At 45.7% G+C, this 16,401-nt stretch overlaps 1 protein-coding gene across 2 annotated transcripts in view; it reads right to left on the reverse strand.

The window, feature by feature from the left end:
- Ppm1h (protein phosphatase, Mg2+/Mn2+ dependent 1H) overlaps window positions 1-16,401 on the reverse strand; it is a 235,411-nt gene that overhangs the window by 72,549 nt on the left and 146,461 nt on the right. For both annotated transcript variants that reach the window (XM_040754792.1, XM_040754793.1), the window contains exon 5: window positions 7,587-7,671. In XM_040754792.1, the coding sequence (XP_040610726.1) occupies window positions 7,587-7,671 (85 nt within the window). The remainder of the gene's footprint in view (window positions 1-7,586; window positions 7,672-16,401) is intronic.

Consider the following 16,401-nt stretch of genomic DNA (forward strand, 5'->3'; position numbering starts at 1 on the left):
CGATAGGAGGGTTGGATGCGGTACAATTCAAGAGCATTTACCACGATAGAAAATCTGAGGTCAAAAATGAAATGAAATGAATAACATCAGACAGGTCATTGGTGATCACTGACAGTCACGCAATAGATGGATGAGAAGGCTCTTCCAGAGCTGAGGGAGGGGTGGGTGAGGAAAAATGTGAAATGGCTGATTTCACATTTAATAGGTGTGTGTTAGATTTTTTTCATGAGAGATTCTTGGCCAGGCATGATGGCACACATTTTTACTCTCAGCTCTGGGGAGGCAGAGGCAAATTAATCTCATGTGAGACAAGGCTAGCCTCGTCTACATATCGAGTTTCAGGCAGTCAGGACTGTACACAGTGAGTCCTTGTTTTAAAGAATAAAGATCTCAAAATGAGACTGTGAAGTTGATTCAATGTGTTAAACAAAAAGCATTTGCCACTCATGTGAGGACGTGTGCTGACGTCCCAGAACCCACATTTAAAAGTGAGATGCTTAACACCAGCATCTATGATCCTAATGTTCCCACAGGGAGATGGTGGAGACGGGAATTCCTGGAAGCTCAAGGGTTCACTATGCTGACATCCAGTGGAAAAGCAACAGATACCAGGTCTCAAACAAAGGAGGAGGATGAGGACTGTACCCCGACACTGTCATGCCAGCTGTGGCACACGTGTGTGACCGCAGTCACCTCTCAAAGTGACAAGAACCAAGTTCGTATATGTAAGTTATTACTGGATCGAGAACTGAAACAATTCTGTTTGGCATATGTGGATTCCAAGGAAGGGTCACAGTTACGCTTCTGCATAGTCCCTGGAGCCTTCAGGAGATAGAGAAGCAGGCTACAGTGGTTTTTAGTCTGTCATTGTTTAGTTGGGAATCCCAAACTTCTATGCAGTCTTATGAGACAGAGCTAGAGTGTTGAGGACACTGCAGTTAGAGTGTTGTTCTCATCTCCCCACATCCATATACCCTGCTATGGCACAATCAAAGGGAAGACTGTATAACAACGACCATAGACCAAGGTTACTAGGTCAAACCACCGATGTCAAGGTGAAGTGGAGCTCCTGCCATTTTTACCCAGAAGCACACTTGAACTTCCCATTAGGTGAGTGGTTCTCGACCTTCCTAATGCTGTGGCCCTTTAATACAGTTCCTCATGTTGTGGGGACTCCACAGCCACAGAATTATTTTCGTTGCCACTTCATAACTTTAATTTTTCGCCACTGTTATGGGTCGTAATGTACATATCTGTTATGTAGGGTATCTGATCAGCGACCTCTGTGGAAGTGTTCAACCTCCAAAGGGGTTGTGACCCACAGATTGAGAACCACTCTGTTAGAGCCCCCCAGTCTTAAAAGTAGGCTCAGCCTGAAGGACTATTTTTGTGAAGATAACCCTTGAGCATGAAAAATCTCAGGAAGGCTCTGAGGTATGACACTCTTCCCTGGAAGCCTTCCTGAGTCCAGCACCAGAGAGACGGCAGACAAGTAGGACCAGGCTGGATCAGGGCTAGGGTAGGTAGAAGATACCACAGTCACCTCAGATAAAGCTACATTTGTGTGTATCAAATATGTATCCAAAGCCCACTTTCATCCTGTTTGCGCATTGTCCTTGATTAAAGCCAGCTGCAGACATGGATTACTCTGTAAGGACAGGGCATATTACCAGAAGGTTAGAGGATACCAGCATCTTAATGTAATCAAACCAGAGTTTATAAAGACATCTAGGCAGAATGGAGAGGGAGTGTCCTCTCTCATACCTCAGGGCTCCCGAGGTCCCCTGAGGGTGATTCATTTCTCTGTTGCCAACCATGGGGGTGATTTCCTGGAGGCCACAGACACAGAACACTGTATTCTGCTGGGAAATATTCAGTAGCTAGACTCCCTTCTCACCTGGCTATGCTTTGATGCTCTCAGACAGAACACAGTTGGCTTCTGTCTAAAGAAGGGGCTAGAGAGATGGCTCAGCAGTTAAGAGCACTGCCTATTCTTCCAGAGGTCCTGAGTTCAATTCCCAGCAACCACATGGTGGCTCACAAACATCTGTAGTGTGATCTGGTGCCCTCCTCTGGCCTGTAGTTATGTAGTTATGTATTTTGTAGTATTTACATAATAAATAAATAAAATAATTTATTTCAATCCATTAAAAACTAGCCTACAAACAAACAAAATCCCCCTCCAAACCAGCTACAGAAGAACCAGGCTTAGTTATGCCTGTCGGCTCGATCAGGTAACCTTGCCGCTGGAGTAAGAACCCAGGGCTCCTGATCCCTCCATCACACATACACCTGCCTTTTGTGTGAGCACACCAAACCCATAAGCCTGCTCTATTAGTCACCTCCATCGGAGAACCTATGAAACAAAAGTTTATGTTACCCAAGAGCCCCTGAGGTCAGGATGCAAGACCAAACAAAATGCACATGCCTGGCACATTCATCATTTTACAATCTGCCTCCAGCTCCATAATCCCTAAGCATCCGGACTGTACATACCAAGAACATTCCTCTCCACTGCAGATCACAAAGGGCTCTGACCACCCTCCCCACTCCTCAAAGCTCATTATCCATTTCTCCAAGTCGGAGAGCCTTGGGACTGCAGACAGCTACCCAAAGCAAGTAGCTGAGGGCCTAGATGTTCTGATAATTCTATCATAAATATTTCTTCACACAATGTGAACATAAAATTTGATTTGTCCTAAGAATAAAGAAGATGCCTGAACTTATATCACTGGATGAGATCATGTGAGGGAAAAGGACATTCCAACTATCTTTGCCGCCAACCATTCATAATTAGATTAGGGGAATGGATGTTCAAAAAATCAGCAGAAGCATGTGCAATTAAAACCATAAGATGGTTCACACACAGATGGTCCCTGGCTGACAATGGTTGGATTTAATTTTTTTTTGACTCCATGATAGCATAAAGCGTATCCACACAACAGCTCCATTTTTACTTCAGCAGCCCAATCAATAAAATTAATGAGATACTCAGCACCATATTATCTATTGTATGTATGTATGTATGTATGTATGTATTTTAGAGGTAGGGTCTGCCTGTGTAACCCAGACTGGCCTTGATCTGACATGATTCTCCTGCCTCTGCCTCCTGAGTTCTGGGATTACAGAAGTGTGCCACCTCACTCAGCTTGCTGGATAATTTCCCCGTACAGTAAGCCAATGTACATGTGGCTGGGTATGCTGAAGTTGGGCACCGCTTAGCTATACCGTTTGGAAAATGAGATATATTGGCTGCATTTTGACTTAGGTATTATTCAACTGTGATGAGTTTGTGAGTGGGCAAAGCCGCATCATTAAGCTGCAGAACAACTACGTTTTAAATCGCCATGGGGCTACTTTTCATTTCCACTTCTGAACAAGTTATGGGCGAGGACTGAGGTTACACGGGTCATTACTGGGCTGGACTGAAGACGGTCTACTCCACTCTGGTGATTTTCCTCTCATATTTGATACTATTTTCAAAACTTCACACTATCAGCCTCCTAATTCTAACAAACATTTTGTCATGAAGATTTCACGGGTTGCACTGCGAATATTTAAACTTCAAATTCTTCACTACAAACAGTCACGCAGTGTGATTATTATGGCCAGAGCAGGTCATTTCAGAGCACATATTCCTAAACTTGAGTGAATCTTTAAGAGACTGGACAACCAGGGTGGCTTAGATCCTGATTGTGTCCACCCTTCATGTCTTTCTGCTGGGGATTAAGAGGATGGTGTCCCCGTCTTTCAGAAATTGAGCATTCGGCCCCATTTTGCGGACTAATAGCATCTGTGCTGATTGGTCAAGACAGACTCCAAAACATCCCTTCATCTTAGCAACATCTTAGTGGGTGCTAAGAAAAGCAGGGCAAAATGGAACTCAGGCCAGCAGGGTTTTGCTGTAGAGTGAATTTTTATACACGGTCTATGTATTCACGGTCATATGTTGGAGCCAAATTCCTATGTGGTGACATCAGGAGGTATGGTTTTGTGTGTGTGTGTGTGTGTGTGTGTGTGTGTGATTATAGCTTAAGGATGGGGCAAAGAGGCTTCTAAGAACAAGTTTGTCATATGAGGTTGGGAAAAAAATGCCTGGCTATGAAGTAGGATGTGAGCGTTCACTAAACACTGAGACTTGCAGGGCTTTTGATCCCAGACTCCACAGCCTCTGGCTTGCGAGAAATGCATTTCTGTTGTTTCTAAGCCAGATGCTTGATGGAATTTTGTTTTAACAACCCAGATAGACCAAGGCATGTTTGAAGGAGCAAGAGTGTGGAATTCATCAAATAGGAGCTAAATGAGGACTGGGAGACACAAAGAAATCCTGTGCATATCATTTTGCTTAATCCTCTGAGGTTTCCTACCCCATAACTGATGGTTAGCAATCAATGGCACGACGAGTGGAAATTGTACACAGTCACATTCATCTTATGCCTACTGTCCCCGGATAACTCCAGCCATTCCTATCCTGCCTTAAAGCTTAGCCCCATGCTCAACTTTACTTGGTAAAGAAAGTACATTATTTAAAAATTTAAAAGCACAAGAAAGTATCTTCTTATTATCCATTGCCTCCAGTAGGAAGCGGATTTCAATGGGGGACGTGGAGGGGCAGAGCTGCTAAGAGTGGAGGTAAAAGACACAAATGCCTCAAATGCCTCATGCCCCGCTGTCATAGGCATGGGAGGACAGGGGGAAAAAGCACTGCCTGCTGCTGACTCAGCATTCTTTCGTTCACACCCATTCAATGTCTGCTCTGTGCCAGCTGCTAGGCTGAGTTCAGCAATTAGGTGACTAAGGTAAGTGCGGTGACTTCCAGAACACAATCTGGAGAGGAAGCTAGAGATCTGGAAAAAAAACCCAAAACAATAATACCATGAAAGCCACACTGCAAGCCTCTACATACTGCTGTACCAGCACTGGGGGTTGACAACCTGGGAGGATTAGAAGACATTTCCCAGAAGTGTCTCTTGTGCTGGCATCTCAAGGGATGAGGGAATTCTTCCGGCAGAGACAGGAAAAGCTGTCTAAACAGAGTAAGTTTTCAAAGGGGTGTAGGTCAGAGAGACAGTGGAGTGAGCTGACAGAAAGGGTAGTGGGTTGGAGGAGTGGGGGCGGGGAGGTGGGGGGTGGGTAGCAGTAGCCACAGGGAGCCGGTGTCAGAGAGTCGGCTGGGTGCTTAGGTGGGGATCTGAATTGACCAAGTCTGGCTGCATTCTCTCCATGGAAGGCAGCTCAAAGCTTTAGGAAGAAGTGACAAGGTCTATGCTAAGATCATTTTCCTGGCCTTGGGTGACAGAGAAAGCCACACAGGTGACAGAGAGGCCAGCTGTTATAAACTTACTGGGAATGACCTTTGTATTGCAGAGGCCTTTGGTGAATCCTCCTGTCTAGTGATACATTTCACGGGTCTAGACAACTTAGGAGACCTGCACAAAGCTATCCAGTTAGGGAATAGCAGAGCAGGGACTGGAGTCAAGCATCTACATTTTCCCAGAGAACCAAAAGAAAAATGAAAAAAGTCGAGCTCCACTACTGGTAGCTTCAAGAACATTCTACCACAACCTCCAGAAAGAGGCATTAGAAATCAGGCTTACTCCTCCTGTCCCAGTTCTTGGAGCAAGGCTGTGATGGCTACTCTGTCAACTTGATGGGATTCAGAGTCACTTGGAGACAAACCAATGGGCACGTGGGGGGGGGGCTTTGTAGATTAGTTTGGCTGAGATAGGAAGACCTTCTTTTATTGGCAGACAAAGTAAAATGTAGAAAGTGACCAGAGCACTAGCAACCACCCCTCTCTGCTCCCTGACTGTGGACATCATGTCATCAGCTGCTACAGATTCCTGACGGCACACCGGAGCTGTTAGTCAAGTGAAAACCTTTGTTCCATCCAGTTGCTTTCACTGGGATGTTTTGGTATAACAACACTATAATAAATTTACATGGAGGTGAAGGTGTTGGCAAGAGAGGGGATACTGTAAGCCTGTGGCTGGGCTGTCTTGAAAACCCCTTAAAACAACCAACCAAACAAAACAAATTGGGTAGACGATTAAGCAATTTTTTATGCTAGTCTGGGATTCCTGCTCTCACATTTGCCTTGTAACTAGTAACAATGTAACTAGAACGGTGATGTTGTAGGGTTAGAGCCTACAACACTCCCTGGGGAACTGAGCAAAGGTACAGGGATACTTTGTAAGTCAACCACAGGAATCAAATCTCACCAGCGATGGCACAGCAGTAAAGGTACTTGCTGCCAAGCTAGGTGTCGTGAGTTCACTCTCTTGGAACCCATACAGTAGGATAAAAGTGACTCTCACAAGTTAAACACACACACAGTAAAAAAAAATGAAGTGCTTGATAGCCCCCTCCCCTCAACTATCTACATTGCTGAGGCACAATAGGATAGAACTTTGTGAGCAGCATGGACCAGTCTGTTCAGAGAGTTGAAAGCACTACTGGAGTCTTACTAGAAGGAAATTCTGGCGGGAAAATATTTTTCTCCATAGACTCCAAAGTAGCTTGGGACTTGGGGTGGCCCCCAAGTTACTTTTTTATGATAAAGCTAGTAGGGAACCTTGGCAATTGAATGGCAGGCCAGGGTGACCTAGGCAGGGAACAAACAGGCCAGGCAGACAGAGCTTAGTGAGGAATTTTATTAGATAGGGAAAGGGGGTGAGAAGGAAAGAGAAAAGAGGTAAGGAGACATAGACACAGAGAAGACAAAAGAGAGGAGGGAGACAGGAAATGTCCTGTCTGCCACAGGGGAACAGCAGGAAAGAGAGAGGGAAAGAGAGTGTAAGTGGGTGGGGTCTGTCTTTTAAAGGGTCCTTTGCACCTGCGTGCAGACTACGAAACCATGGAACCCTGGGCTGACTAGGGTACTCCTGAGTGCATTCTGTCAGGTGACAGGGGCAGGCCAGCATAATGCCTGCATCCTTACAACTTTGATCTGAGACTTACTTCTGTGCCCAGTATCTTGTTTCTGGAGTTTGAGGGCAAGGAAGAGAATTTCATTCTGTTTTTCATAAAACTTTTAAGGATAGCATGGGTCTCCTGAGCCCTCCCACTATTTCAACCCAGGAGGATCGTCTAGGGAGAATTCATTTTCAATGTAGAAACAGGTTTTTGACACCTGCATGGTCCCCAAGGGGCCCAAGCCTTCCCATTTGAGTGTAAAGTTGTGGCATGTCATCAGGGATCTCAGCTGCTATGGGGAAGAGGCTTCCTCTGGTAATGTGACCGATGGTGAGACCTGAAGGAGCTCTGCTGAGCTGCAGGCCAGGGAAGAAGTATGTGCACTTTTCAGAAGGGCCCTGTGTTATGCCCACTGACCCACTGTTAGAAGTAGAGCATACTGAGCGCAGTTGGATGCAGATGGGAGAAAACTTAGCTGCAATAATAAATTCTCGGAGGTTGAGTGTAACCATCACACACAGAGTCAGGATGTGTGATCCAGAAGGTGTGTATGTGTGTGTCGTTTGCCTGGGGTAGGGCTCCTCTCATGTCACAGCAACCCGTTCCTCTCAAAGAGCCCTGACACCACTCCCAGGATCACTACCCTCCTGTTGGACCCACATGACTCTTACCAGGTACTGAAGTCGCTGGCGCTCGGTCTCAGGGGTGAATTCCGAAGACATGGGGATGATTTCTCCATTTCTGATGATTATGGCCCTGGAATGGGAAAAACGCATCAGCGGTTGACAAACTCATAAAGCCTCTGTGACTACCACGGTGCAAGATGTCCTCTCCTCCCTCCAACCTGCACAGCGGTGGATTCCTTGCCATGTCGGGGGCACCTCTGCTCCAAGGTACTAAGTTGTATAGCTAGTGAAGAATGATAGTTCTTTCTGTTGCTGCCTTAATGCCCGGCAACAAGCATTCTGCTCTACAAATAGTAAATGAATGAATGAATGTCACAATGGTTTTCCCTCTGGCCCAGTCTGTCCAGTTGAACCTCGTGTGAACACAGCAATGTTCTTCACATAGTTCTACATGGCTGCCCCCAGCCCCACATGCATACCGAGCATTTGATCTGTGGTTAACCTGCAGCCTGGGAACCACATTTGTAATGCCGTTTAACCTAAATGAGTCTGATGTGGCGAGCATCTAATGTACTGCGCAGTGCAAAGCTAGACTCTTGGGAACTCCAGGAGTCAGTGAGGAGCAGCACTGGCCTTCTTGGGAGCATGGAGGAAATGCAGGGTACCAGGTTCTACTCTAGGCTTCTTACCAGAACTGTTATTATAATCAATTCCCAAGCTGCCCACAAGCATGTTAGGAGCTAGACACTTCTGGCCTAGACTAGAGTTTCTAGGTTTATACCCCGGGGTCTAGAAAGTGCCACTCTTAGCACCTTGAGGCTCATAAAAGTCATACATTCCAGAAAGTCTGCCCTCCAATGTCATCGTGTCACATCCCCCCTTTCCTGGCATCTCCATTGCCTCCCACTGTCTGGCTCCTGCCTCTATTTCTAGCTCTTACCTCACTCCTTCTGTTCCTCCCCTATCTCCCCACGGCTCACCTACTCCTCTCTAAGACAACTAAGAGTGCCTCCCACTGTCCCCCTGGGCTACATTCAGAGCCCTTTTCTGTGACCCTCCCACAATGTTCCATGCCTAGTGGTACCACGGCCTTTACTAGCAATTTTGTTGGTGTCAGCGATGTTTCTAGATAGACTGAGGATATTTTCCTGGCAGAGCTTGGCCACTTTCCCTGAGTCCTAGTGCCCAGTGCATGGCAGGTGACAGATGATAGGTACAATTGTCTGGTAAGGGATAAGCGACTATGTAACTAGATGATGATGTGGATTTGGGTGGATGTACCCAGACATAAAGTTCTAACCAATTTTTTTGCTTTGGAAGATCACGGTAATTGTGTACAGGCTGAGTAGTGATGTGGCCCAGCAGGTAAAGATGCTTGCTTTCAACCCTGATGATCCAAATGGAATTCTGGGGCTGACCCTACCAAGTTGTCCTTTGACCTCTTCCTCTGTGCTATGGCATGCATAGGCGTGCATGCACACTGTGTACAAACACACACACACACACATACACGTGTGTGTCTTCACTTCTGTTTGAACTACCACATTCTTCCTTTATGAGGCGCCCACAGATTAAAGTGTTTGGCTGCCAACCGTCCAGTTCCCACATTGTGGTGCTCCCCCCCACCCCATGTAATGCGTGGCTTCCCTCTGATCTCGCTCTCTTCCATCCCTCTGATCTTGGGATTAATATGCCAGGGTGCTGGTCTCCAGAGGTTTGGGACAACACAAGGGAAGGGACCTCAAGGGGGACAGAGTGGGTATGAAGCTCTGCAAATCTCCTCCTCAGCCATGACAAAGCTGAGGATGCCTGCTTTGAGCAACACTCTCTTGTCATAGGCCCTGCAGCTTTGTATCTTCTTCATCATATTACAGGATGTGTTCCTTCAGGAAAAGTCAAAAAACCAAAATGGAACAAAAGCTGAGGCAGCGATGATGGCCAAGGAGGACTGGGTCTCTTATGTTCCCTCTAGAGCCTCAGGCCTGGACCCGTCGCTATTGCTCTGGTCAGATTTTAGGTGATATTCCATTTACCTTTTTCACTTAGCAGAAATAAGTGAGAAATTTCTAGAGATTTCTATTTCCTCTCTAGAGATAATGGGTCCTTAAACATGCTCCCTGATGTGGAGGTCAGCTTTGCATTTCCAGACACAGCTGAGGTCTGTTTTCACTGCAAAGTAGATGTGGTGTTGTTTATTGGCACACTGAATGACCAGGCTTGATATTAAATTCTTATGGAGTCAACTGGATAGTTTTCTTAGATAACTTCCCTCCCAATTACTAGCCACATGAAAGGATAAAGGTGATTTACTCCACAGGGAATTAGGAATTTAGAGAACAGGTTCTGGAAAATCCCACATCTTCCATCTTCAAAGGCAATCATTTAGAATAAAAAACACTCAACTTTTACTACTCTTGGGAGTGAAAAACATCTAGCTAGTCCAAAGGGAACAAGAAAGGAATTTGGGACATTTGTTTCAAACAGTCCTCTGATTTTATGATTTCTTACATGGAGATCACAGTCAGTGCTGTTCAATCTCCCGACAGTGGGACTGTGATGTCTGTCATCAAATCTATCTATCTATCTATCTATCTATCTATCTATCTATCTATCTATCTATCTATCTATCTACCTATCTATCTTCTGATTCTAGGCTAAAGCCTCCTGTGTGACCCTTCAGGACCAGCCACAGGCAACCGTGGAGGCTTGGCCTGGAAGGCTCTTTTTGCTCCAGCGTTGGTGCTCAGTGGTCTCTGAGCACTGGCCAAGGACCTGCTCCTCACTCCAAGCTTGGCAGAGTTGGGATACATCTCTGTACCAAATCAGTCCTTTGCCACTCCCAGTCCTCCGGATCCTGTCTTTTACCCCAGCCCCTGCTCGATAAAGTGGCAGAAGCCTTTAGTTCTGAGCCCCTGCCCGCTGAGTATCCCTTTTGCTAGCAGCCAACACTCTGTGTACCAGCTGGCAGACCCTTGGCTGGTGCCAGGCTGGGCATCAGCCAGTGGAAGACTATGAGGCCGGCTAAGTTCTGTTCTTTCCTCTCACCTGCAGGACGTTATTTAGTGAATAAAGTCTTGACAAAATGACAGTGGCCTCTGGAAGCTTGGCAGCATGTAATTCTGGTTGAGTGAGCAGGAGAAAGGTATGGATACAGGCTAGTTGGCTAATTGTCCTTTATATATTGGACTATAACAGGGAACGTGTTCCTTTGTAAATTTAGAGAGGAAGCTCTCTGCTCAGACTTGATGGCATGTTACTGAAGTCCACCTTCATATTTACTCATATTTACTCATCTTTCAAAACTATCAGTCTCTGGGACTTGGGTGCTGCAAGCACCAGTCCACAGGCTCTGTCCAGTGGTTCAACTACCCATCTCAAATTACTTGGCATTTAGGCACAAATGACAAAGTATTTGGCAAATTTTGTTATAAAAATATGAACTTGGGATAAAAGAGTTAGGGGGAGCAAACACTTTCTCTCTTTGGGTTCCGGTTGCTTTCTGGAGAGCAGCATGCAGACCTTTGGTTCTCGAATTTCTTGGCTTTTCACATAAGTGATTTCTCCCTCAATAAAATATCATAGTACATTCCTATTTTGTGTAGCCTAATATTTCTGTATTATCTGGTGTCAGGAGTGAGATACAAACCCACGCCTCCGGGGAGACTGCAAACTGAAAGCACAGCCTTAGACCGCTTGGCCATCCTGATGGGGAAGTCCTTCTGTGTATATGTTTGTCTGACTGGTTGATAAATAAAGCAATGATGGCCAATAGGAAAGCAAGATAGGTGAGACTAGGAGCCGAGGAGGATTCTGGGAAACGTAGTCAAGAGTAGAGAGTTGCCATGTGATTCCGGGAGGAGAGGGCACAAGTCTGGCATTCTCAGTAAGATAAGACCTTATAAAAATATATATTAGTAATTATGGGTTAAAAGTAAGTCAGAGCTAGCCATTAAGAAACCATAGCAAACGGGTATGGTCAGCGCTACTGGTACGTAGATCTCTCCCTACACTGGTCAAACCTGGAAATTCTGTATTCTATCAGTGTGTTTTAGGAGACCTCCCAAGAGTGGCTTCAGAACTGGCAACTGTGCTCCAAAAAAAAAAAAGTCAGCAAAGAAGCAGGCAATGGTGTCTACGAGTCCAGTTCCCCCAGAGCAAGAGATGTTAGAACCCTCCAAGCAAGACAGAGGACAAGAATCAGCCTGGACCTGGAGTTACAATCCAAACCAAACTTGATTTGTTATACCTGACTTCCTCCTCTCTGACCATGGCGGATGCTGGACAGCAAAGCTGAATGCAGCAAGGCTGAGGTCTGAAGGAATCCTGGTGGGACGGAATTTCACTGCCACTGCTAGTCATGAAGCAATCCTCCAGCCAGCCCTCCATCTGGAACCCACCCATGAGTGCCCTTAAATGTGTGTCAGTGTAGCTGTGCTGGAGGGAGGCTCTCCCTATACAGTCCTCCTACCCCCACTGGTTTCTTTTCATGGTGGAGGCACTGGGGACTAGACACAGAGCCTCACCGATGTTAGACAAGAGCTTTTACCACCAAGCCACACTCCAGCCCATTTTAATTCATTTTATGTTTATGTGTTTTGAGATAGGCTCCTGCTAAGTTGCCCAGGATGGCCTTGAACTTCCTCTGTAACCCAAGCTGTCACTGAACTTGTACTCCTTCTGCCTCAGCCTCCTGAGTAGCTGGGTTTACAGGTCTATACTACAAGGCCCGACAGGACCGTACATTCTGGCACTTCACACAGGAGGTTCCAATGCATTTAGATACCAGAGCACCAAATGATAGGCTAGAGATGAAGGCGGACAGTCTAGTCCCTTCCAGCTTAATGAACTCAGGGTTTGGGGAAGAACTCAGGTATGTGTGAGTGCTTGGAGGTGATGAGGCTGCATGTTGGAATGGAAGCAACCTTGGCCTGGAGAGTAGAATTTCTTCATCTTGTTGACTTAAATGTCTAATTGGGTGCCTGCATGTCCTTGTCTTGAAAGGAAGGAGTGGGGTGTGGGGACTCTGATGTGTGTTTATCAGTCCTGAACTGCAGCTCTCTGGGAAGGAAGCTTGTCACTGGCAGGGTAGGGAGATGCCTGAGTACTTTATTTGCTCCTTTTCAGGAGGTGGTAATCACCACACTTTAGATTCTAATAAATAAAAGCAAATTCAGAAACCACCCTGAGCTCCTCCCTTAAATCCAAAGGGACAAGGAAGCCATTAGCGATCAGGGCCCAGGTATAATTTCACCAGTCCCCTTGGAAGGTAGAACCACAAATGACAAGGTCTCTCAGGCTCTGTTAGTGTTCATGGGACGCCCTGATTCCATTACACACTTTTCAGCTGGAAGTGATTTGAAACGCAACATTAAACAGCACGTTTGCAGACAGAGGGGAAAAACCAGTACAAGGTGACAGAGAGACCGTTTGGAAAACCCTCTTAGACAATGGAGATCAATTCAGAGGGAAGGGGCGGGGATGGGGGGCTAGGGGCAGGGGGTGGGGTCGGGTGGGGCATCCACTCAGTCTTGAAGCACCAGACCTTGTGACCGTGTGGCGGAAGTGACTGGCCATGTCTTCAGAAGCTTCAGGGATTTGTTGCTGGGAGAAAAAGCAGGGCAGCTGGCAGAACAAGCCGGGGTTGCCCCTGCCAGAGGACAGCCAGGCTGCACATGCTAATTAGAGGCTCCAAAAATAGATGAGGAAAAAAAAAATCCCAGGAGCTGAGAACTGGTTTGGGTGTATTCCTAGCTATCCGTTTCCAGAATGGCTACTCAAGAGGTGGGCAATTATGACGACTGATTTACCCGAAACCCGAACACACAAGCTCCTCAGCAAACATGCCTCTAAGACATGGATGGGGGGGAACATTTTGCAGCAGCAAAAATAAGTGGTCAGTCATAGTGGAATAATTGAGCCCATATTCTTTGCTTCCCCCCCACACACAAACCACCCAGTCTAAGTCCGTACCACACAGAATAATTTCTCAATGTCACCATTCAGCTCCTTTGTAAAAACATTTTGCTATAGTAGCAACATGCAAATCCAATGCACTAGCATAAAAATTTCCAGACGGGGCAAAAAGCCTTGTGGCCTTAAAGTTTTCGTGGTGGTTAATATTAGAAAAGTCAAAGGTTCCCTCTGTGTGTTAACTTTGGAGGAGTTTGCTGTTTGAATCCATGGATTCCACCTGGTAAAATACATACTTCAGTAGATTTTTGTGTATTCACAAGATTGAATGACTACCACCATTTTATAATTTCTAGGACATTTTTATTCCAACCCCAACACATCATTCTTTGTCAGGAATTAGAAATCACTCTTCATTTTCCCCCTCTCTCTGCCAGCCACTAATCTACTTTCTGTCTCTATGGATTGATGTATTTGGGACATATTATATAAATGATATAATATGTGGTGTTTTTTAAAATTTATATTTTATGTATGAGTGCTCTGTATGGACACCTGCATGCTGGTTGTGAGTCACATGTGGTTACTGGGAATTGAACTCGGGACCTCTGGAAGAGCAGCCAGTGCTCTTAACCTGAGCCATCATCTCTCCAGCCCAAATATGTTTTTTTTTTAAAGACAGGGTTTCTCTGAGGCTTTGGAGGCTGTCCTGGAACTAGCTCTTGTAGACCAGGCTGGTCTCGAACTCACAGAGATCCACCTGCCTCTGCCTCTTGAGTGCTGGGATTAAATGCGTGCGCCACTGGCTCAAATATGTGGTTTTTATTAACAGTTCCATTTACCAAGTGTATGTTTCAAGGGGCATCTGTATTATAGATGCATCCTAGTTTTATTACTTCTCACTCCTGAATGAACAGCCATCATAAGACTGTGCAATAATTTGCTTAACCACTTATTAGATGATAGGCATTTGGGTCCTTCCCCTGTTCTCTGGTGTGGCTATGAAGGTTGGAGGATTTTTTTATGAATATGTTGTCAGTTCTCATGTCTACATGCTTAAGGTTATCTGTTGAGTCGTAACCTTTTGAAGACTCACCAATCAGTTTTCCCAAAGGGGCCAGGCCATTTTACATCCCCAACTGGTGGGTTTTCTCATATAGGATTACAGAGTTCAAATTAAATTTACTTCTGAAAATCAAGGTGGGTTCTCACTTGGCACTGCTTTAGAGCCACTGGAAAAGTCATGCCCGTATGCTTAGATTTCAGTGTATGCACGGAACACTTAATGATTTATATCCCATTTGCGTCAAAGGGTACCAACTCCTTTTCCCAAGTGCAGGGTCAATGCCTAGAATTCACAGTCTAGCTCAGTTTCCTGGCATGAATGTGCCCAACCACTTTCCTAGTTTCAAAGTAAGTATGTAATCAGTAGTCAGATCTCTCTCTCTCTCTCTCCCTCTCCCTCCCTCCCTCTCTCTCTCTCCCTCCCTCTCTCTCTCTCTCTCTCTCTCTCTCCCTCTCTCTCTCTCCCTCCCTCCCTCTCTCTCTCTCTCTCTCTCTCTCTCTCTCTCTCTCTCTCTCTCTCTCTCTCTCTCTCCTTTCTTCCTCTCTCTCTTTATCTGGCCCTCTCAGCCTATGGCTACAAATAACTGACTGAATGTCTAAGGTAGGTATGACATGCAGAGTCTGAAGCAATATCTTCAGTGACACCTGCCTTAGTCGCACGATTGTTAGATTTGGTGTCCATCTCTGTCCTCTTTACCTTTAAAAGGCTGTGTGATGGAAGCAACTGGGCAGAGCCCCAAGAAAAGAAATAAAAACAGCTCAAGGGGGGTGGGAAATAGACGTTCCCAGGGTTGTTAAAACAATCGTGTCATGTTCACCTGAGGTAAGTAAAAAAGTTGCGATTGGCTGCATCCTCAGTCACACGTTTGAAATGGTTTTGTTCACAGAGAACTGTGGGTGACCAGTTAGTTCTTCATGCTCAGAGGGACACAAACAAGATGAAATGTTATTTAATTTGCTCCAATAGGACGGTGGGAAATGGGAGAAGAGTTTCTTGGTCTTCACATTCCGCATCTGACAGATGGCTATCCATCCCTGTAGTTCTTCCGAAGGACAAGAAGGAACTCTGCCTCTGTTCATATGACATTCATTGCTATTTCTGCATGACACTATGAATCAGGAACTGTACTGCTACCTGATGACAAAGCTACACAGATAAAGAATTAGGTCTAGTCTAAATATCTGCAGCTGACAACAGACACCGGAAGTTGCCACTGAAGACAAGCACATGCCCACCAGCCAGGCCACAACAGACCAATTGCTGCCCCCAGCCACACTTGCAGGGCCTCCCTCTGGTTCTGTCTACTGATGTCACCCCCAGGCTTATCAGAATCCCAAGAGAAGCGTCCCCTCATCCATTGACATGACCCATTCAGTTGGGGTTGGGAGCTGGCTGGGGGGCAGTTGAAAGCAGTCAGGGACTACAGTCTAAAGACGACCTCAAACTAGGAACTGTTGGGAAAGTAGGTTAGACACTTTGAGACTCAAGTTCTCCGACCCCCACAACCCCTGTGAAAAAGGACAGCACCTCTCTGAATTAAACGAGTAGATCTGTAAAAACAAAACAAAACTTCCAGTACTGCTGAACAAATCCCTGAAGGAAACTCATTTGTAAAAGTCGAACAGAACAATCAGTTGCTCAGCATTCTATTGATTTTCAGACAATGGTAACTGTCCATAGCTGGAGTCTTACAGAACTAGATGAAAGACAGAACAAACCCCACTCAGTGGTCTTCCTTAGAACTCCAATGACAATACAGTTTGATGATCTCTACTGTTGTTCTCATTCATATGTTGAGATCTCTCAAACCATAATTCACCCAAGGTTCTTGAAGATACCTAATGAGAAATGAGACAACAGTGTGTCTGGAAAACAAAAGTCTCT

Source organism: Mesocricetus auratus, unplaced genomic scaffold (genome assembly GCF_017639785.1).
Source record: "Mesocricetus auratus isolate SY011 unplaced genomic scaffold, BCM_Maur_2.0 Super-Scaffold_100011, whole genome shotgun sequence".
NCBI lineage: Eukaryota > Metazoa > Chordata > Mammalia > Rodentia > Cricetidae > Mesocricetus > Mesocricetus auratus.